The sequence below is a fragment of the Limanda limanda genome, chromosome 6 (assembly GCF_963576545.1).
Source record: "Limanda limanda chromosome 6, fLimLim1.1, whole genome shotgun sequence".
NCBI lineage: Eukaryota > Metazoa > Chordata > Actinopteri > Pleuronectiformes > Pleuronectidae > Limanda > Limanda limanda.
Genome location: NC_083641.1, coordinates 20,119,791 through 20,143,330, shown reverse-complemented (window position 1 = coordinate 20,143,330; position 23,540 = coordinate 20,119,791). Strand labels below are relative to the sequence as shown.

At 41.9% G+C, this 23,540-nt stretch overlaps 3 protein-coding genes across 3 annotated transcripts; all 3 read right to left on the bottom strand.

Moving 5' to 3' along the window:
* Nucleotides 1-548: 548 nt before the first annotated feature.
* LOC133003405 (extracellular calcium-sensing receptor-like) lies at nucleotides 549-4,337 on the bottom strand. The gene is made up of 6 exons (XM_061073128.1): nucleotides 4,144-4,337; nucleotides 3,502-3,799; nucleotides 2,582-3,367; nucleotides 2,251-2,478; nucleotides 2,033-2,156; nucleotides 549-1,456 (listed from the first exon to the last, which is right to left on the bottom strand). Exons 1-6 carry the CDS (start codon nucleotides 4,230-4,232, stop codon nucleotides 549-551), a joined length of 2,433 nt encoding a protein of 810 aa, XP_060929111.1. The 5' UTR covers nucleotides 4,233-4,337.
* A 4,680-nt stretch (nucleotides 4,338-9,017) lies between these two features.
* LOC133003390 (extracellular calcium-sensing receptor-like) lies at nucleotides 9,018-12,801 on the bottom strand. Its single transcript, XM_061073108.1, has 6 exons — nucleotides 12,608-12,801; nucleotides 11,958-12,255; nucleotides 11,039-11,824; nucleotides 10,708-10,935; nucleotides 10,490-10,613; nucleotides 9,018-9,925 (listed from the first exon to the last, which is right to left on the bottom strand). The coding sequence occupies exons 1-6, from the start codon at nucleotides 12,694-12,696 to the stop codon at nucleotides 9,018-9,020; spliced, it is 2,433 nt and encodes an 810-aa protein (XP_060929091.1). The 5' UTR covers nucleotides 12,697-12,801.
* A 3,118-nt stretch (nucleotides 12,802-15,919) lies between these two features.
* LOC133002912 (extracellular calcium-sensing receptor-like) lies at nucleotides 15,920-20,699 on the bottom strand. The gene is made up of 8 exons (XM_061072502.1): nucleotides 20,506-20,699; nucleotides 19,850-20,147; nucleotides 18,941-19,726; nucleotides 18,611-18,838; nucleotides 18,393-18,516; nucleotides 16,925-17,817; nucleotides 16,701-16,712; nucleotides 15,920-15,970 (listed from the first exon to the last, which is right to left on the bottom strand). The coding sequence occupies exons 1-8, from the start codon at nucleotides 20,592-20,594 to the stop codon at nucleotides 15,920-15,922; spliced, it is 2,481 nt and encodes an 826-aa protein (XP_060928485.1). The 5' UTR covers nucleotides 20,595-20,699.
* Between the last annotated feature and the right edge of the window lie 2,841 nt (nucleotides 20,700-23,540).

Here is a 23,540-nt window from a genome sequence, read left to right as displayed (position 1 = left end):
TACTGCTGAGAGGCTCCTTCCTATAACTGTATAATAGCTTCTTTATAACAAATATTCAGTCTCCATCAACAGAAGCATTCGGAGAAGTGTAACATACTTTAAACAAGATCGTAAATGTATAAATGATATACAGTACAATATAGAATACAGAATAGAGTTGTTTATTTGATTTATTTTGTAGCAACAATGATGGCATGAGAACATATTGCGACCACACTTTAGATTGTTGCTTTTGTTTGTTTGTGAGCAAGATTACCCTAAAACTACCTAATGGATTTTTACGAAACTTGGTGAAATTATTTGGTATGGGTCAAGAAAGAACCCAATCAATGTTGGTGTGGATACAGAGCAGGAGGACTTTTTTACTTTCTTAACATTGCAAGATGGGGTACAAAATTTTCACAGTTTCACCAAGGAACGATTTATGGATCTTGATAAAAAATAAATCATGCATATTAAGAAGACTGATATCTATGAGTTCTGCTTGATGGATTTAATGGGACACTTGGGTTTGTTTGAGTAAGGTGCTTTACTATGTGCCATTCTATCTATTTTAGTCCCACCTTCCCCATAATATTCTTTTTTGTATTCTTCTCCGGTTTATATAAGATAATATAACATTTGGGAATAAAAATACAAATAAGGAGTCCAAAACTTGAGGCCAAAATAGCAAAGATTTCCACTGCTACACTGAACTTCCCAGGAGAGCTGACATAGGCTGGAATAAAAGTGATCCAGACTGCGCAGAATATCAACATGCTGAAGGTGATGAATTTGGCTTCGTTAAAGTTATCGGGTAATTTCCGCGCCAGAAAAGCAAGAATGAAACATAAAATGGCCAGAATCCCGATATACCCGAGTACGGCCCAGAATCCTACAGCTGAGCCCAGCGCGCACTCCAGGATGATTTTGTCTTTGAATTCTTTAAAGTTCTTGAATGGGAAAGGAGGAGAAATTGTCAACCATAAGATGCATATAATAACCTGTATGAGAGTGAACCCTAGAACACTGAGCCTCTGCTGTGCAGGACCAAACCATTTCATCACATTTCTGCCTGGAAGTCTCGCCCTGAAGGCCATTAACACCACCATAGTTTTCCCGAGGACACAAGAGATGCAGAGGACGAAGGTGATGCCGAACGCAGTGTGCCGCAGCATGCAGGACCACTCGGAGGGCCGGCCGATGAAGCTCAGGGAGCAAAGGAAGCACAGAGTCAGGGAGAAGAGCAGCAGGAAGCTCAGTTCGGAGTTGTTGGCCTTGACGATGGGAGTTTTCCTGTTTTTGAAAAAGATGAGTGCCACGACTGCGGTCATACATGTTCCAAACAGGGACGCTGCGGTGAGCAGCGCTCCCATTATTTCTTCATACGAAAGAAACTCTGCCTCTTTCTTCACACAGGCGTCTCTTCCCTCATTTGACCAGAATTCAGGATGGCATCGCACACAGGAGACAGAATCTGAAAAGTATTAAAGCAGGTGTGACTTGCCGAGTAGATTAGTTTAATTTAGTTGTTCTTTTATTGCATCTACACAAAGTCCCTGACATTGGCCACTTATAGCAACTGTCTTTTCAATAAATCATGATATTTGCTGTTGTATTTTATGTTTTAGAATAAAAAGACATTCATCCTGTGATTGCCACAGACCTCATTTCAGGCATCTAACCAAAAGGAGATGTGCAGATATGCTAGATTATTCGCAGGCTTCAGGATTATTACTGCATAATTCATATTGGTATAACTTTGTTAATTCACTTTTCACATGGGGTCTTCAAATTTGACTTGAAGCTATAACTGCATATAATATATTTAGGTGATTTATGACACTTTGCTTTTTTTGATATGTTTAATTCACAACTCATTTTTTCATTTATTTGTAATAGAGAAACTACACATTTTTTTCCCCAGGAAACCTTACCTGATTTGGACATTAGAAAACAGATATATGCCATTTGTTAGGATTGGTCTGGACTCTGAAAACTTTGATTTGTGGAACAGCAAAGTGAAAAAAAAAATATATACATATCACTAAACCTGCAACGTTGCTTATTTCTCCCTCTGCACATCTTATACAGTCAAAGCAGCAGACAGGTTTTCCCTTCTGGAGAACCTTCCTGGTTCCTGGGGGACAATTCTCACTGCAAACTGACACAGGCACCTGCATGAAGAAAACATCTTTGAGGAAATACACGTGCATTCAGTTGTATTCATTTTGGTGCAACTACACAATTATATTGCAGGTATATACTGACTTGTTTTGAGTTCTGTGCCCAGATTAAAGACGTATTGTGCAGATTCAGCTGTTTGTCTGCAGGTAAAGACGCATCATAAAGACCGACTGTGACAAACTCCACCAAGCCGCTTTCTGCTCGCTGCCAGTTTATGATTTCATACTCTGCTGCTGGGTCGCCATCTTCATTAAAGTAAACCTTGTCTCCTTCCTTTGTTCTGAACTGAATCCTTCCTATACGCTGTAAAATCTAAAGAAAACAGATCATAGTTAATGGACATCCTCTATGTCTATCACAGAGAGACTGCTTATAGAGAAACTGTGGAAGCGTTATCTCTTGTGTAAGAACTCACCGTCAATGGATTGAGCTGCACTTTGTCATTACATGTTTCATTACAGCCAAAAATGCTATGAAGTGCATGAGCCACAGCATAAACTCCTTTGTAGACATTGTTAAATATTGGCATGAGAGACATGTCAGTGAAGCTGTTGTGCACTTGGGTCAGATCTTCACCCCCAGTACATTCTCTCTGCTTCGCTGTGGACTGTTTGAACTTACAGCTGAATAAAGCCTCCCAGAACTCTGTAAACATTTCATTACCGGATGAATTGAGCGGCTTCACATTCATTATGAACTCTCTCATGCCCCTGACATGTGCTTTTGGGATGGACAGGCCTATGGCCCCGTCCAGGATGTGATGCCCATTCATTTCTGCAGTTTGAGAATCAAAGATCCAGCCCTCACTGCCCACCCACTGGTAACCAGTCAGGTTGTGGTGGGACAGCTCATGTATCAGCACATCCATATCCAAGTGAGAGAGAAAAGCAATAATCACCTTAGAGGTGGAAGCCTTGATGACGTTGATTATCTTTAGTATTTTGTCGGGCGGGTCTGTTCTGAAGAAAGACATAGAGTACTCCAGACAGATGCCCAGCTGTCGGGCACTTTCTGTGAACGTAGCCATGCCGTTATTTCCGTAATCATCATTGGTTCTAATGGCTCCAACCCAGCTCCAACCAAAGTGCTTGACCAGCTGGGCCAGGGCTCTGCTTTGGTAGTAGTCACTGGGTATTGTTCTGAGGAAGGACGGGTACTTGGTTTTGTCACTGAGACAAGCACAGGTGGCATAGTGGCTGATCTAAAAGAAGAAAGAAATTTCGTCTAAAGATTAAGATGTCAAATATTAAAAAAATGTCTCTCCTACTTTACTCTAAGCAGCTAAAAAATGATAAAAAAGGTTACAAGTATTATACATTTATGAAACGTACCCACCAGTGGGATATGAAATGGCCCGATCACGGTAGCTATAGCCATGCACGGAGAGGAGGAGGTTTCTCCCATGATAGCCTGCACCTGTGCAGGTTTGGTACACGGCATTGCGGAGGGGGCAGATACAACATCGTTACCGTTAGCCAAGGCCAGAGCAGCCCGCACACTTCGGGCGATGGAGCCACAGGCATCGTAAAGTTTATATCCCAGAGAGATGCCAGGCAGTAAATTTGTGGTGTTATTAATCTCCTCGATGGCAAAAAGCATAGCCTGGGCAAACTGGAACCCTCTGAAATTCAAACTTAATGCAAACAGTTATAGATATGGTAACACTTCCCTGAATAAAATGCATGGACAACATCACAGTTGGAGATTTTTTCCTCAAACTCTAATTAGCAATTGTGTGAATATAACTTGCTGAATATAAGTTGAACAAACTCAATTCATTTTTGTTTCTGCTCATTTATTTCAAGTTGGTCCAACATTTTCGTAGCAGTTTAAATGAAAGATTCTGATGCTATCAATTCACACAACATAATTAGAATTTTCTTAGTTTCATCATATTTGTTTTAGCCTGTTTTCTATCTCTATTCATTGCTTCCAGTAGATATTTTGCGTATTACAGATTTCTACTGAATATTTTACCTGGTGCACTCCAGTGGCAGTGGTTTGTGAGTGTAGGTTTCCTCTCTGTCTTTCCAGCTGCTGTGGAAAGAGAAGATTCCCCCCAACATGATGTCCCCATCCTGAGATAGTGGAGGGTTCTCAGGATCCCCCCTCTGCCTGCACTGTGGCTCCTCAGCCTGAGAGAAAGACGCCACCAGCAGCAGCTGTAAAAGTGCCCACCCTTGTTCTGGCCACCTCTGAATGGACGTCATTCTGCCTTAGAGAAATAAACCACTTGGTGGCGTCACATGTGCCACAGTTTAAATCAGAGGCTTTGCACTGGTATTTATACATTTTTTATACCCGAACAGTGATGATTCATTGCTCTGGACCTGCGAGGTGGGGCAAGGGGAGGGAGGTGCCAAAAGACGAGAAGAGCTTAGCCCAGAGGTGGGCAAACGTTTTGACTCGCAGGCCACAATGGGTTCTAAAATTTGACAGATGGTCCGGGCCAGGAACAGATGGATGGAGTGTTTGTGAGAACTTATATAAAAGACATGTAAAAATCATTACATGAAAGGATTTGGCCTTTAACATGCAGCAAAGCATTTCTTTGCAAGGCAATCTAACAAATTTCACGAACATGAACAATACAAAAACATGTCGTGACGTGACTGATCAAACATTATGAAAACATCTGAGGCCTGCGCCCCAACCAATTACTCACTTGAACATCTTTATTATCTACATTAACAGGTTAGAGCAGCCACGCAGGCTGTTTGTCGGAGATTGGGCTCCAAGGTCACTGCAGCAACACATCATCACTCTCAGTTTCAGTGGGAACAGTGTTGTTGATCTCCCATTTTTGCCAGTGCATCCAGGTCTGGAGTTATTTTGGTTGTGGCAATTCTCAGGATAGATCTGAGGTGCTGATCCGTTAACTTTGATCTGTAACGGGCTTTGTTGGCGTTCATGACGCTGAATGTCTGCTCACACACATAAGTCGAGCAAAACAAAGTCAGCATCTTCTGTGCAGTCCTCCGGAGGTTTGGAAATGTGGCACTGTTAAGTGAAGCATAAAGTCATTCAGTTTAACAGAGTTGAACTTCTCCTTTAGGACTGAGTCAGACTGAAGATCTATCAGTTCCAACGGCAGCTCCTGTGGTGCTGTTTCAGGGTCCTGTGACAGGGGACAGGACACCAGCTGAAGTGACTGTTTAATGTTTTCGAAATCAGAACCTACGGCAGAACTCTGCATGCAGGTCTTCAAGTGATTTGCTGTATTTTTTTGCGTTCCGCAGTGCCTCTTCCTGCATGGCAAGTGTGGGGAAATGAGCGAAAGATTTGTTCGCAATTTGTCTGGAGAACAAAGTGAGCTTTGATTTGAAGGCTTTCACATGTTTGTACATGTCGTGAACAAACTGATCCTTTCCCTGCAGTTTCACATTCAGCTTATTCATGTGTGAAAATATGTCCACAGCAAGTCACAAAGCCAGTTCTTGTCGCTTAGCTCAGGGAATTTTTCAGATTTTCCCATCAACTCCAAAAATATGATGATGTCCTCTTTCAGCTCCCAGACTCGTTGCAACACTTTCCCCAAACTTAACCAGCGGACACTAGAGTGATACAGCAAGTCCTGATGATCTGCATCAGTTTCCTCCAGGAACGTAATAAACTGACGGTGCTGAAGTCCCCTTGCTCGTATAAAGTTTACAAGTTTTTCGACTGGATTCACGACATGATTAAGCTGCAATACAGACTTACACAGGGATTCCTGATGGATGATGGAAAATAAGATCCTGGTCAGGGTTTTCCTCTTTCACTTTATCCTGGATTCTTTTCAGCAGCCCAACATTTTTTCCAGTTACATTTGGCGATCCATCTGTTGTGACATTGACAGGTTTACTCCAAGGTAGCTTCATTCTTTCGATGACAGCAGACACCTGGTTATACAAGTCCTCTCCCCGCGTTGTTCCTTTCAGGGACTCCATGGTCAAACACTCCTCTGCTATCACAAAACTGTCGTCAATGCCTCGGATAAAAATGGGGAGCTGAGCAGTGTCTTTTACGTCCGTACTTTCATCCAGTGCTAGTGAATATAACTCAAAGGAATCAGACTTTTTTGTTAATTGGCTGGCTATATTTTCATCAATGAGTTCCACACGGTGAGTCACAGTCCTGCGTGATAAACTGACTTTTTCAAATTTGCTTTCGATCTCCGGACACAAGATGTCTGCTGTCTGTACCATGCATAACTTTACTAACTTGCCTTCGGAGAAAGGCTTGCTAGCCTTTGCTATTTCGAATGCCACCAAAAAACTTGCCTTGGTAGTTGACTCTTGAATTGCAGTTTGTCGGTGAAAGAAATGTTGCTGAGTCTGTAAATTAGTCGCCCGTTATTGCGTTGACTGCTTGCTAGCGTAATTAGCATGCTTCATAGCAAAGTGACGGCTGATGTTGCACTGTAAACTGCGACAGTTTCTCGGCATAGAGCCTTCGATTGGACTTCAGTGAAAAAGTATTTTGTTGTCCACTCCGTGTTAAACACTCGGCACTCATTGTCCACTTTTCATTTCCTAGATCCGCTCATTTTACAGAAGGGCTCACAGGGCAAAGCGAAAAAGTGATGGGAGATCATGTGCCCTTTCGAGCCCTATACACCACACTCCCGGTCAAAGTGCGCCATCTAATGGGGAAAAGGGGGCATTACAGGAGAAAGGTAAAATTTAATTTCAGAATCAGTATATACTTATTGCCAAGTAGGTTTACACCTACCTAGAATTTGCTCTGGTTGTTGAATGAATATAAAAACATAAAAACACAAAAACACAAAAACAACAACAACAACAAAAAAGTATTATTAATAATAATAATAACTAGGGCTACGTTGTAGCACTAACGGGCCCAGGCACACCGGCAGTTTCAAGTCTGTTGCGTTCGGGGAAGAGAGAGTGTTCGATGACCAAGCTCTCGTCTCCGTGTTGCATGCGTTTGCGCACTGGGGCAAGGATAAATGCTTCACTTCCTGTAGCCAGTAGGTGGCGCTGTGATTTTAAGTCATGGTGTCTTTGTAGATGTCATCAGGTCACGACCCTTGTCTTACATGTCTAGTTTGGACTAGATTAAACCAAATATGCCTTAGATACAGAAGCTTGTGTTTTGATGGCGTGTTATCAAACTTTGACGCCGGGCCAAGGTCACATGGTATGACAAAAAGTTAAAATAAACCTCGAACACCGAAGTTACAGCGATTTTGTGTGTCATGGCGAGTTGATCAACTTTGATGCCACGACATTAATATGGCGTTTGACGAAGTCACAGTAATCTTATGCCAATATTATCAATGTCTTGAGACCCATTGGACACAGTTTGACATGGTTGCGCAAAGTGGATGAGGAGGAATACTTCCAAGTGTAAGACGTACCAAAAACAAGACATTTCCTGCTGCCACCAGGGGGCGCTGTGATTTTAAGTCACGATTCCTGTGTAGATGTCATCAAGCCGGGACTTTTGTCTTATGTGTTTGTTTGAACTCGATTGAACAAAATATGTCCGACATACAGAAGCTCGTGTTTTGATGGCTTTTAATCAAACTTTGACGCCAGGCCACGGTCACACGCTCTGACGAAAAGTTGATCTTTTGATAACGTTAGTACTCCATCTTGTTGTGATGACACTCGTCTAAATTTTAAGTTGATTTGATGAAATCTCTCTGACTAGAACATCAAAGTAAAAATATGGAATATGGCCAAAATGGCCACTAAATCCAAAATGACGGGCTTCCTGTTGCGTTTTTCATAATGCAGTGACAGACTTTTTTGTGCATCTGGTCATGATACACAACCGTCCTCATTTTCGTGTGGATCAGTGAATGCTAAATGAGGGGCTTTTCCGTAGGTGGCTCTGTTGAGGTATTTTGCCACGCCCATTTCAAATTACTCCAGAATATGTCAATTTTAACCACTTTCTAATTTACTGCAAACTTTAGAAACTTTATGAGCATGGGAAAGCCCTCAAACTTTAGAAACTTTTTGAGCATGGGAAAACCCTCAAAAAGCCCATTCACTAGGCTCAGAATAATCCTTACAATTTCAATAGGGCCTCCCACCGGAGATGCTCGGGCCCTAATAATATTTGGACAAGTTCGGCGGGCCAGATTAAAAAAAAAGTACGGCCCATGGGCCATACTTTATTTCTGAAGTTTATTTATGTGTGTTTCAGATAAGAACATTCACATATGTGCAACTCCCCCCCCCCCCCATTTTTAAATAAACTTTGTTTTAATATTTTGTGATAAGTAATACAATTTACATTTGCATCAAACAGAATGATAAAGGTTACCGTATATAAAGTTGATTAAAAATTACTTCTGAGAGGCTCCTTCTTATAACTGTATAATAGCTTCTTTATAACAAATATTCAGTCTCCATCAACAGAAGCATTTGGCGAAATGTAACATGCTTTAAACAAAATCATATAAATGATATACAGTACGATATTGAATACAGAATAGAGTTGTTTATTTGACAGTTATTATGTAGAAACAATGATGGCATGGGAACATATTGCGACCACACTTTAGATAGTTGCTTTTGTTTGTTTGTGAGCAAGATTACCCTAAAACTACCCGATGGATTTTTACGGAACTTGGTGAAATCATTTGGTATGGGTCAAGAAAGAACCCATTAAATGTTGGTGAGGATACAGAGCAGGAGGACTTTTTCACTTTCTTAACATTGCCAGATGGGGTATTTTTCAACATTTTCACAGTTTTACCAGGGAATGATTTATGGATCTTGATAAAAAATAAATCATGCATATTAAGAAGACTAATATCTATGAGTTCTGCTTGATGGATTTATGGGACAATTGGGTCTTGTTGGAGTAAGGTGCTTTACTATGTGCCATTCTATCTATTTTAGTTCCACCTTCCCCATAATATTCTTCTTTGTATTCTTCTCCGGTTTATATAAGATAATATAACATTTTGGAATAAAAATACAAATAAGGAGTCCAAAACTTGAGGCCAAAATAGCAAAGATTTCCACTGCTACACTGAACTTCCCAGGAGAGCTGACATAGGCTGGAATAAAAGTGATCCAGACTGCGCAGAATATCAACATGCTGAAGGTGATGAATTTGGCTTCGTTAAAGTTATCGGGTAATTTCCGCGCCAGAAAAGCAAGAATGAAACATAAAATGGCCAGAATCCCGATATACCCGAGTACGGCCCAGAATCCTACAGCTGAGCCCAGTGCGCACTCCAGGATGATTTTGTCTTTGAATTCTTCAAAGTTCTTGAATGGGAAAGGAGGAGAAATTGTCAACCATAAGATGCATATAATAACCTGTATGAGAGTGAACCCTAGAACACTGAGCCTCTGCTGTGCAGGACCAAACCATTTCATCACATTTCTGCCTGGAAGTCTCGCCCTGAAGGCCATTAACACCACCATAGTTTTCCCGAGGACACAAGAGATGCAGAGGACGAAGGTGATGCCGAACGCAGTGTGCCGCAGCATGCAGGACCACTCGGAGGGCCGGCCGATGAAGCTCAGGGAGCACAGGAAGCACAGAGTCAGGGAGAAGAGCAGCAGGAAGCTCAGTTCAGAGTTGTTGGCCTTGACGATGGGAGTTTTCCTGTTTCTGAAAAAGATGAGTGCCACGACTGCTGTCATACATGTTCCAAACAGGGACGCTGCGGTGAGCAGAGCTCCCATAATTTCTTCATACGAAAGAAACTCTGCCTCTTTCTTCACACAGGCGTCTCTTCCCTCATTCGACCAGAATTCAGGATGGCATCGCACACAGGAGACAGAATCTGAAAAGTATTAAAGCAGGTGTGACTTGCAGAGTAGATTAGTTTAATTTCATTGTTTTTTATAGCATCTACACGAAGTCGACACTAAGTCCCTGACATTGGCCAATTACAGCAACTGTCTTTTCAAAAAATCATAATATTTACTGTCGTATTTTATGTTTTAGAATAAAAGACATTCATCTTGTGATTGCCACAGACCTCATTTCAGGCATCACAATTCGCTGGCTTCAGGCTTATTACTGCATAAATCATATTGGTATAACTTTGTTAATTAACTTTTCACCTGGGGTCGTCAAATTTGACTTTAAAATTAAAGTTATTAATGCATATACTATATTTAGGTGATTTATGAGACTTTGCTTCGATTGATATGTATAATTCACAAATCATTTTTTCATTTTATTTGTAATAGAGAAACTACACATTTTTCCCCCCAGGATACCTTACCTGATTTCGACATTAGAAAACAGATAAATGCCATTTGTTTGGATTGGTCTGGACTCTGAAAACTTTGATTTGTGGAACAGCAAAGTGAAAAATATATATATATATATATCAATAGACCTGCAACGTTGCTTATTTCTCCCTCTGCACATCTTATACAGTCAAAGCAGCAGACAGGTTTTCCTTTCTGGAGAACCTTCCTGGTTCCTGGGGGACAATTCTCACTGCAAACTGACACAGGCACCTGCATGAAGAAAAATACTTTGAGGAAATACACATGCATTCAGTTGTATTCATTTTGGTGCAACTACACAATTATACTGCAGGTATATACTGACTTCTTTTGAGTTCTGGGCCCAGATTAAAGATGTATTGTGCAGATTCAGCTGTTTGTCTGCAGGTAAAGACGCATCATAAAGACCAACTGTGACAAACTCCACAAAGCCGCTTTCTGCTCGCTGCCAGTTTATGATTTCATACTCTGCTGCTGGGTCACCATCTTCATTAAAGTAAACCTTGTCTCCTTCCTTTGTTTTGAACTGAATCCTTCCTATGCGATGTAAAATCTGAAAAAGACAGATCATAGTTAATGGACATCCTCTATGTCTGTCACAGAGAGACTGCTTATAGAGAAACTGTGGAAGCGTTATCTCTTGTGTAAAAACTCACCGTCAATGGATTGAGCTGCACTTTGTCGTTACATGTTTCATTACAGCCAAGAATGCTATGAAGTGCATGAGCCACAGCATAAACTCCTTTGTAGACATTGTTAAATATTGGCATGAGAGACATGTCAGTGAAGCTGTTGTGCACTTGGGTCAGATCTTCACCCCCAGTACATTCTCTCTTGTTCGCTGTGGACTGTTTGAACTTACAGCTGAATAAAGCCTCCCAGAACTCTGTAAACATTTCATTACCGGATGAATTGAGCGGCTTCACATTTAGTATGAACTCTCTCATGCCCCTGACATGTGCTTTGGGGATCGACAGGCCTATGGCCCCGTCCAGGATGTGATGCCCATTCATTTCTGCAGTTTGAGAATCAGAGATCCAGCTCTCGCTGCCCACCCACTGGTAACCAGTCAGGTTGTGGTGGGATAGCTCATGTATCAGCACATCCATATCCAAGTGAGAGAGAAAAGCAATAATCACCTTAGAGGTGGAAGCCTTGATGACATTGATTATCTTTAGTATTTTGTCGGGCGGGTCTGTTCTGAAGAAAGACACAGAGTACTCCAGACAGATGCCCAGCTGTCGGGCACTTTCTGTGAATGTAGCCATGCCGTTATTTCCGTAATCATCATTGGTTCTAATGGCTCCAACCCAGCTCCAACCAAAGTTCTTGACCAGCTGGGCCAGGGCTCTGCTCTGATAGTAGTCACTGGGTATTGTTCTGAGGAAGGACGGGTACTTGGTTTTGTCACTGAGACAAGCGCAGGTGGCGAAGTGGCTGATCTAAAAGAAGAAATAAATTACCTCTAAAGATAAAGATGTTAAATACAAAACAAATGATCTCTTATTTTATTCTAAGCAGCTGAAAAATGTTAACAAATGTCGCAAGTATTATACATTTATGAAACGTACCCACCAGTGGGATATGAAATGGCCCGATCACGGTAGCTATAGCCATGGACGGAGAGGAGGAGGTTTCTCCCATGATGGCCTGCACCTGTGCAGGTTTGGTACACGGCGTTGCGGAGGGGGCAGATACAACATCGTTACCGTTAGCCAAGGCCAGAGCAGCCCTCACACTTCTGGCGATGGAGCCACAGGTATCGTAAAGTTTATATCCCAGAGAGATGCCAGGCAGTAAATTTGTGGTGTTATTAATCTCCTCGATGGCAAAAAGCATAGCCTGGGCAAACTGGAACCCTCTGAAATTCAAACTTAATGCAAACAGTTATAGATATGGTAACACTTTCCTGAATAAAATGCATGGACAACTTCACAGTTGGGTTTTTTTCCCTCAAACTCTAATCAGGAATTGTGTGAATATAACTTGCTGACTATAAGTCGAACAAACTCAATTCATTTTTGTTTCTGCTCATTTATTTCAAGTTGGTCCAAAAATTGTATTTTTTTGTAGCAGTTTCAATGAAAGATTCTGATGCTATAAATGCACACAACATAATTTGAATTTTCTTAATTTGATCATATTTGTTTTAGCCTGATCTCTATCCCTATTCATTGCTTCCAGTAGATATTTTCAATATTACAGATTTCTACTGAATATTTTACCTGGTGCACTCCAGTGGCAGTGGTTTGTGAGTGTAGGTTTCCTCTCTGTCTTTCCAGCTGCTGTGGAAAGAGAAGATTCCCCCCAACATTATGTCCCCATCCTGAGACAGTGGAGGGTTCTCAGGATCCCCCCTCTGCCTGCACTGTGGCTCCTCAGCCTGAGAGAAAGACGCCACCAGCAGCAGCTGTAAAAGTGCCCACCCTTGTTCTGACCACCTCTGAATGGACGTCATTCTGCCTTAGAGAAATAAACCACTTGGTGGCGTCACATGTGCCACAGTTTAAATCAGAGGCTTTGCACTGGTATTTATACATTTTTTATACCCCCACAGTGATGACTCATTGCTTTGGACCTGCAAGGTGGGGCAAGAGGAGGGAGGTGCCAAAAGACGAGAAGAGCTTAGCCCAGAGGTGGGCAAACTTTTTGACTCGCGGGCAGAGGTGTCAAAAGTATTCACATTCATTACTCAAGTAGAAGTATAGATACTAGGGTTTAAAAATACTTTTGTAGAAGTTGAAGTATCAACTCAAGCTTTTTACTTAAGTAAAAGTGTAAAAGTACTGGTTTCAAAACTACTTAAATTATAAAAGTAATAGTAATGTAAGGGGAAATTTTTTTCCACTAAGGACAAACTCTTAAGCCACGTCTCAGGGGCCTATAGTGCACTACCCCACCTCCTCCAAAAAAAAAACAGTTTTCTAAAGGCCATTATGAGGCCGGGGTGTGTGTGGGTTGGCACGCGAGTGCTCCCCCCCCTTTCTCTTTTTCTGTCTCCTCCACTCCTCTGAGCCCTGTCCATGACCGTGCGGTGCCTCCTTTTCTTCTGAACCCCACCTCCGTGCGCCTTTGCCGGCCTGCCCTGATGGCCGACGGACCCGACAGCGAGGCGGGGGCGTGGCGCATGCCGCACGCAGCTCTGGCTTTGCTCTCCTTTTTCGGAACCCTCCGGTGCGGTTGTGTGCCAAAATTAAATCGGGTAACTAGGCTATTTTTAAAATGTAAGGAGTAGAAAGTACAGATACTTGCATGAAAATGTAAGGAGTAGAAGTAAAAAGTCGTCTGAAAAATAAATACTCCAGTAAAGTATAGATACCCAAAATTTCTACTTAAGTAAGGACACCTCTGCTCGCGGGCCACAATGGGTTCTAAAATTTGACAGAGAGTTCCGGGCCAGGAACAGATGGATGGAGTGTTTGTGAGAACTTATATAAAAGACACGTAAAAATCATTACATGTTAGGATTTGGCCTTTAACAGGTAGCAAAGCATTTATCTGCAAGGCAATTTTATAAATTTCACGAACATGAACAATACAAAAACATGTCGTAACGTGACTGATCAAACATTATGAAAACATGTGAGGCCTGCGCCCAAACCAATTACTCACTTGAACATCTTTATTATCTACATTAACAGGTTAGAGCAGCCATGCAGGCTGTTTGTCGGAGATTTGGCTCCAAGGTCACTGCAGCAACACATCATCACTCTCAGTTTCAGTGGGAACAGTAATGTTGATCTCCCATTTTTGCCAGTGCATCCAGGTCTGGAGTTATTTTGGTTGTGGCAATTCTCAGGATAGATCTGAGGTGCTGATCCCTTAACTTTGATCTGTGACGGGCTTTGTTGGCGTTCATGACGCTGAATGTCTGCTCACACACATAATTTGATCCAAACGAAGTCAGCATCTTCTGTGCAGTCCTCCGGAGGTTTGGAAACGTGGCTCTGTTAAGTGAAGCAGAAAAGTCATTCAGTTTAACAGAGTTGAACTTCTCCTTTAGGACGGAGTCAGACTGAAGATCTATCAGTTCCAACTGCAGCTCCTGTGGTGCTGTTTCAGGGTCCTGTGACAGGGGACAGGACACCAGCTGAAGTGACTGTTCAATGCTTTTTCAAAATCAGAACCTATGGCAGAATTCTGCGTGCAGGTCTTCAAGTTATTTGCTGTATTTTTTGGTGTTTCGCGGTGCCTCTTCCTGCATGGCAAGTGTGGGGAAATGAGTGAAAGATTTGTTCGCAATTTGTCTGGAAAACAAAGTGAGCTTTGATTTGAAGGCTTTCACATGTTTGTACATGTCGTGAACAAACTGATCTTTCCCCTGCAGTTTCACATTCAGCTCATTCATGTGTGAAAATATGTCCACAGCAAACGCAAAGTCACAATTCCAGTTCTTGTCGCTTAGCTCAGGGAACTCCTCAGATTTCCCCATCAACTCCAAAAATATGATGATGTTCTCTTTCAGCTCCCAGACTCGTTGCAACACTTTCCCCAAACTTAACCAGTGGACACGAGAGCGGTACAGCAAGTCCTGATGATCTGCATCAGTTTCCTCCAGGAACGTAATAAACTGATGGTGCTGAAGTCCCCTTGCTTGTATAAAGTTGACAAGTTTTTCGACTGGATTCACGACATGATTAAGCTGCATTACAGACTTACACAGGGATTCCTGATGGATAATGGAAAATAAGATCCTGGTCAGGGTTTTCCTCTTTCACCCGATCCTGGATTATTTTCAGCAGCCCAACATTTTTTCCAGTTACATTTTGTGATCCATCCGTTGTGACATTGACAGGTTTACTCCAAGGTAGCTTCATTCTTTCGATGACAGCAGACACCTGGTTATACAACTCCTCTCCCCGGGTTGTTCCTTTCAGGGACTCCATAGTCAAACACTCCTCTGCAATCGCAAAACTTTCGTCAATGCCTCGGATAAAAATCAGGAGCTGAGCAGTGTCTTTTACGTCCGTACTTTCATCCAGTGCTAGTGAATATAACTCAAAGGAATCAGACTTTTAATTGGCTGGCTATATTTTCATCAATCAGTTCCACACGGTGAGTCACAGTCCTGCGTGATGAACAGACTTTTTCAAATTTGCTTTTGATCTCCGGACACAAGATGTCTGCTGTCTGTACCAGGCATTATTTTACTAACTTGCCTTCGGAGGAAGGCTTGCTAGCCTTTGCTATTTTGAATGCCACCAAAAAACTTGCCTTGGTAGTTGACTCTTGAATTGCAGTTTGTCGGTGAATGAAATGTTGCTGAGTCTGTAAATTAGACGCCTGTTCTTGCGTTGACTGCTTGCTAGCGTAGTTAGCATGCTTCGTAGCAAAGTGACGGCTGATGTTGTACTCCTTGAAAACTGCGACAGTTTCTCGGCATATCAGGCATACAGCCTTCGATTGGACTTCAGTGAAAAAGTATTTTGTTGTCCACTCCGTGTTAAACACTCGGCACTCATTGTCCACTTTTCATTTCCTTGATCCGCTCATTTGATAGAAGGGCTCGCAGGGCAAAGCGAAAAAGTGACGAGAGATCATATGCCCTTCGAACCCGATACACCATACTCCCAGTCAAAGTGCGCCATCTAATGGGGAAATGGGGGCATTACAGGAGAAAAGGAAAATTTAATTTCAGAATCAGTATGTTTTTATTGCCAAGTAGGTTTACATCTCCCTAGAATTTGCTCTGGTTGTTGAATGAATATAAAAACATAAAAACACAACAACAACAAAATAATAATTAATAATAATAATAATATTTGGACAAGTTCGGCATGCCGGATTAAAAATAAAGTTTGGGCCGTACTTTATTTTTAAAGTTTATTCATGTGTGTTTCAGATAAGAAAATTCACATATGTGCAACTTCCCCCCATTTAAAAAAAAATTTGTTTTAATATTTTGTGATAAGTAATACAATTTACATTTGCATCAAACAGAATGATAAAGGTTACTGTATATAAAGTTAATTAAAAATTACTTCTGAGAGGCTCCTTCTTATAACTGTATAATAGCTTCTTTATAACAAATATTCAGCTCCATCAACAGAAGCATTTGGCGAAGTGTAACATACTTTAAACAAAATTGTATCAATGATATACAGTACAATATTGAATACAGAATAGAGTTGTTTATTTGACAGTTATTATGTAGAAACAATGATGGCATGAGAACATATTGAGACCACACTTTAGATTGTTGCTTTTGTTTGTTTGTGAGCAAGATTACCCTAAAACTACCCGATGGATTTATACGAAACTTGGTGAAATCATGCGGTATGGGTCAAGAAAGAACCCATTACATGTTAGTGTGGATACAGAGCAGGAGGACTTTTTTACTTTCTTAACATTGCCGGATGGGGTATTTTTCAACATTTTCACAGTTTCACCAGGGAACGATTTATGGTTCTTGATAAAAAATAAATCATGCATATTAAGAAGACTGATATCTATGAGTTCTGCATAATGGATTTAATAGGACAATTGGGTCTTGTTGGAGTAAGGTTCTTTACTGTGTGCCTTTCTTTTTATTTTAGTTCCACCTTCCCCATAATATTCTTCTTTGTATTCCTCTCCGGTTTATATAAGATAATATAACATTTTGGAATAAAAATACAAATAAGGAGTCCAAAACTTGAGGCCAAAATAGCAAAGATTTCCACTGCTACACTGAACTTCCCAGGAGAGCTGACATAGGCTGGAATAAAAGTGATCCAGACTGTGCAGAATATCAACATGCTGAAGGTTATGAATTTGGCTTCGTTAAAGTTATCGGGTAATTTCCGCGCCAGGAAAGCAAGAATGAAACATAAAATGGCCAGAATCCCGATATACCCGAGTACGGCCCAGAATCCTACAGCTGAGCCCAGCGCGCACTCCAGGATGATTTTGTCCTTGAATTCTTCAAAGTTCTTGAATGGGAAAGGGGGAGAAATTGTCAACCATAAGATGCATATAATAACCTGTATGAGAGTGAACCCTAGAACACTGAGCCTCTGCTGTGCAGGACCAAACCATTTCATCACATTTCTGCCTGGAAGTCTCGCCCTGAAGGCCATTAACACCACCATAGTTTTCCCGAGGACACAAGAGATGCAGAGGACGAAGGTGATGCCGAATGCAGTGTGCCGCAGCATGCAGGACCACTCGGAGGGCCGGCCGATGAAGCTCAGGGAGCACAGGAAGCACAGAGTCAGGGAGAAGAGCAGCAGGAAGCTCAGTTCGGAGTTGTTGGCCCTGACGATGGGAGTTTTCCTGTTTCTGAAAAAGATGAGTGCCACGACTGCAGTCATACATGTTCCAAACAGGGACGCCGTGGTGAGCAGCGCTCCCATAATTTCTTTATACGAAAGAAACTCTGCCTCTTTCTTCACACAGGCGTCTCTTCCCTCATTCGACCAGAATTCAGGATCGCATCGCACACAGGAGACAGAATCTGAAAAGTAATAAAGCAGGTGTGACTTACCAAGTAGATACGTTTATTTTCATTGTTCTTTTATTGCATCTACACTAAGTCCCTGACATTGGCCACTTATAGCAACTGTCTTTTCAAAAAATCATGATATTTACTGTTGTATTTTATGTTTTAGAATAAAAAGACATTCAGCTTGTGATTGCCACAGACCTCTTTTCAGGCATCTAACCAAAAGGAGATGCGCAGATATGCTAGATTATTCGTAGGTTTCAAGCTTAGCACTGCACAATTCATATTGGTATAACTTTGTTAATTCACTTTTCACATGGGGTCTTCAAATTTGACTTGACGCTATAACTGCATATAATATATTTAGGTGATGTATGACACTTTGCTTTGTTTGATATGTTTAATTCACAAATTTATTTTTCATTTATTTTTATTAGAGAAACTACACATTTTCTGCCCCAGGAAACCTTATCTGATTTGGACATTAGAATACAGATAAATGCCATTTGTGAGGATTGGTCTGGACTCTGACAACTTTGATTTGTGGAACAGCAAAGTGAAAAAAAAATATATATATATCACTAAACCTGCAACGTTGCTTATTTCTCCCTCTGCACATCTTATACAGTCAAAGCAGCAGACAGGTTTTCCCTTCTGGAGAACCTTCCTGGTTCCTGGGGGACAATTCTCACTGCAAACTGACACAGGCACCTGCATGAAGAAAACAACTTTGAGGAAATACACGTGCATTCAGTTGTATTCATTTTGGTGCAACTACACAATTATACTGCAGGAATATACTGACCTGTTTTGAGTTCTGTGCCCAGATTAAAGACGTATAGTGCAGATTCAGCTGTTTGTCTGCAGGTAAAGACGCATCATAAAGACCGACTGTGACAAACTCCACAAAGCCGCTTTCTGCTCGCTGCCAGTTTATGATTTCATACTCTGCTGCTCGGTCACCATCTTCATTAAAGTAAACCTTGTCTCCTTCCTTTGTTTTGAACTGAATCCTTCTTATGCGCTGTAAAATCTGAAGAAGACAGATCATAGTTAATGGACATCCTCTATGTCTATCAAAGAGAGACTGCTTATAAGAAACTGTGGAAGCATTATCTCTTGTGTAAGAACTCACCGTCAATGGATTGAGCTGCACTTTGTCGTTACATGTTTCATTACAGCCAAGAATGCTATGAAGTGCATGAGCCACGGCATAAACTCCTTTGTAGACATTGTTAAATATCGGCATAAGAGACATGTCAGTGAAGCTGTTGTGCACTTGGGTCAGATCTTCACCCCCAGTACATTCTCTCTGCTTCGCTGTGGAATGTTTGAACTTACAGCTGAATAAAGCCTCCCAGAACTCTGTAAACATTTCATTACCGGATGAATTGAGCGGCTTCACATTCATTATGAACTCTGTCATGCCCCTGACATGTGCTTTGGGGATGGACAGGCCTATGGCCCCGTACAGGATGTGATGCCCATTCATTTCTGCAGTTTGAGAATCAAGGATCCAGCCCTCGCTGCCCACCCACTGGTAACCAGTCAGGTTGTGGTGGGACAGCTCATGTATCAGCACATCCATATCCAAGGCAGAGAGAAAAGCTATAATCACCCTAGAGGTGGAAGCCTTGATGACGTTGATTATCTTTAGTATTTTGTCGGGCGGGTCTGTTCTGAAGAAAGACACAGAGTACTCAAGACAGATGCCCAGCTGTCGGGCACTTTCTGTGAACGTAGCCATGCCGCTATTTCCGTAATCGTCATTGGTTCTAATGGCTCCAACCCAGCTCCAACCAAAGTGCTTGACCAGCTGGGCCAGGGCTCTGCTCTGGTAGTAGTCACTGGGTATTGTTCTGAGGAAGGACGGGTACTTGGTTTTGTCACTTAGACAAGCGCAGGTAGCATAGTGGCTGATCTAAAAGAAGAAAGAAATAACCTCTAAAGATATATTAAAAAAAATCTATCTTAATTTACTCTAAGCAGCTAAAAAATGATAAAAAAAGATCACAAGCATTATACATTTAAGAAACGTACCCACCAGTGGGATATGAAATGGCCCGATGACGGTAGCTATAGCAATGGAAGGAGAGGAGGAGGTTTCTCCCATGATGGCCTGCACCTGTGCAGGTTTGGTACACGGTGTTGCGGAGGGGGCAGATACAACATCGTTACCGTTAGCCATGGCCAGAGCAGCCCTCACACTTCTGGCGATGGAGCCACAGGCATCGTACATTTTATATCCCAGAGAGATGCCAGGCAGTAAATTTGTAGTGTTATTAATCTCCTCGATGGCAAAAAGCATAGCCTGGGCAAACTGGAATGCTCTGAAAGTCAAACTTAATGCAAACAGTTAGGTTAAGATATGGTAACACTTTCCTGAATGGAATGCATGGACAACTTTACAGTTGCAGTTTTTTTTTCTCAAACTTTAATAAGGAATTGTGTGAATATAACTTGCTGACTATAAGTTGAACAAACGCAATTAATTTTTGTTTCTGTTCATTTTTTTCAAGTTGGTCCAGCAATTGTATTTTCTTGTAGCAGTTTAAATGAAAGCCTCTGATGGTATCAATGCACACAACATAATTTGAATTTTCTTACTTCGATCATATTTTTTTTAAGCCTGTTTTCTATCTCTATTCATTTCCTCCTGTATATATTTTCCATATTATAGATTTCTACTGAATAATTTACCTGGTGCACTCCAGTGGCAATGGTTTGTGAGTGTAGGTTTCCTCTCTGTCTTTCCAGCTGCTGTGGAAAGAGAAGATTCCCCCCAACATTATGTCCCCATCCTTTGACAGTAGAGGGTTCTCAGGATCCCCCCTCTGCCTGCACTGTGGCTCCTCAGCCTGAGAGAAAGACGCCACCAGCAGCAGCTGTAAAAGTGCCCACCCTTGTTCTGACCACCTCTGAATGGACGTCATTCTGCCTTAGAGAAATAAACCACTTGGTGGCGTCACATGTGCCACAGTTTAAATCAGAGGCTTTGCACTGGTATTTATACATTTTTTATACCCGAACAGTGATGACTCATTGCTTTGGACCTGCAAGGTGGGGCAAGAGGAGGGAGGTGCCAAAAGACGAGAAGAGCTTAGCCCAGAGGTGGGCAAACTTTTTGACTCGCGGGCAGAGGTGTCAAAAGTATTCACATTCATTACTCAAGTAGAAGTATAGATACTAGGGTTTAAAAATACTTTTGTAGAAGTTGAAGTATCAACTCAAGCTTTTTACTTAAGTAAAAGTGTAAAAGTACTGGTTTCAAAACTACTTAAAGTATAAAAGTAATAGTAATGTAAGGGGACATTTTTTTCCACTAAGGACAAACTCTTAAGCCACGTCTCAGGGGCCTATAGTGCACTACCCCACCTCCTCCAAAAAAAACAGTTTTCTAAAGGCCATTATGAGGCCGGGGTGTGTGTGGGTTGGCACGCGAGTGCTCGCCCCCCTTCTCTTTTTCTGTCTCCTCCACTCCTCTGAGCCCTGTCCACGACCGTGCGGTGCCTCCTTCTCTTCTGAACCCCACCTCCGTGCGCCTTTGCCGGCCTGCCCTGATGGCCGACGGACCCGACAGCGAGGCGGGTCAGCGGAGGCGGGGCGTGGCGCATGCCGCACGCAGCTCTGGTTTTGCTCTCCTTTTTCGGAACCTTCCGGTGCGGTTGTGTGCCAAAATTAAATCGGGTAACGAGGCTATTTTTAAAATGTAAGCAGTAGAAAGTACAGATACTTGCATGAAAATGTAAGGAGTAGAAGTAAAAAGTCGTCTGAAAAATAAATACTCCAGTAAAGTATAGATACCCAAAATTTCTACTTAAGTAAGGACACCTCTGCTCGCGGGCCACAATGGGTTCTAAAATTTGACAGAGAGTTCCGGGCCAGGAACAGATGGATGGAGTGTTTGTGAGAACTTATATAAAAGACATGTAAAAATCATTACATGAAAGGATTTGGCCTTTAACAGGTAGCAAAGCATTTATCTGCAAGGCAATTTTACAAATTTCACGAACATGAACAATACAAAAACATGTCGTGACGTGACTGATCAAACATTATGAAAACATGTGAGGCCTGCGCCCAAACCAATTACTCACTTGAACATCTTTATTATCTACATTAACAGGTTACAGCAGCCATGCAGGCTGTTTGTCGGAGATTTGGCTCCAAGGTCACTGCAGCAACACATCATCACTCTCAGTTTCAGTGGGAACAGTAATGTTGATCTCCCATTTTTGCCAGTGCATCCAGGTCTGGAGTTATTTTGGTTGTGGCAATTCTCAGGAAAGATCTGAGGTGCTGATCCCTTAACTTTGATCTGTGACGGGCTTTGTTGGCGTTCATGACGCTGAATGTCTGCTCACACACATAATTTGAGCCAAACGAAGTCAGCATCTTCTGTGTAGTCCTCCGGAGGTTTGGAAACGTGGCTCTGTTAAGTGAAGCAGAAAAGTCATTCAGTTTAACAGAGTTGAACTTCTCCTTTAGGACGGAGTCAGACTGAAGATCTATCAGTTCCAACTGCAGCTCCTGTGGTGCTGTTTCAGGGTCCTGTGACAGGGGACAGGACACCAGCTGAAGTGACTGTTCAATGCTTTTTCAAAATCAGAACCTACGGCAGAATTCTGCGTGCAGGTCTTCAAGTGATTTGCTGTATTTTTTGGTGTTTCGCGGTGCCTCTTCCTGCATGGCAAGTGTGGGGAAATGAGAGAAAGATTTGTTCACAATTTGTCTGGAAAAACAAAGTGAGCTTTGATTTGAAGGCTTTCACATGTTTGTACATGTCGTGAACAAACTGATCTTTCCCCTGCAGTTTCACATTCAGCTCATTCATGTGTGAAAATATGTCCACAGCAAACGCAAAGTCACAAGTCCAGTTCTTGTCACTTAGCTCAGGGAACTCGTCAGATTTCCCCATCAACTCCAAAAATATGATGATGTCCTCTTTCAGCTACCACACTCGTTGCAACACTTTCCCCAAACTTAACCAGTGGACACGAGAGCGGTACAGCAAGTCCTGATGATCTGCATCAGTTTCCTCCAGGAACATAATAAACTGATGGTGCTGAAGTCCCCTTGCTCGTATAAAGTTTACAAGTTTTTCGACTGGATTCGCGACATGATTAAGCTGCAATACAGACTTACACAGGGATTCCTGATGGATGATGGAAAATAAGATCCTTGTCAGGGTTTTCCTCTTTCACTTTATCCTGGATTATTTTCAGCAGCCCAACATTTTTTCCAGTTACATTTGGCGATCCATCTGTTGTGACATTGACAGGTTTACTCCAAGGTAGCTTCATTCTTTCGATGACAGCAGACACCTGGTTATACCAGTCCTCTCCCCACGTTGCTCCTTTCATTGACTCCATGGTCAAAAACTACTCTTTTATCGCAAAACTGTCGTCAATGCCTCGGAAAAAATGAGGAGCTGAGCAATGTCTTTTACGTCCTTACTTTCATCCAGTGCTTTTGAATATAACTGAAAGGAATCAGACTTTTTTTTTTAATTGGCTGGCTATATTTTCATCAATCAGCTCCACACGGTGAGTCACAGTCCTGCGTGATAAACTGACTTTTTCAAATTTGCCTTTGATCTCTGGACACAAGATCTCTGCTGTCTGTACCAGGCATTCTTTTACAAACTCGCCTTCGCAGGAAGGCTTGCTAGCCTTTGCTATTTCGAATGCCACCAAAAAACTTGCCTTGGTAGTTGACTCTTGAATCGCAGTTTG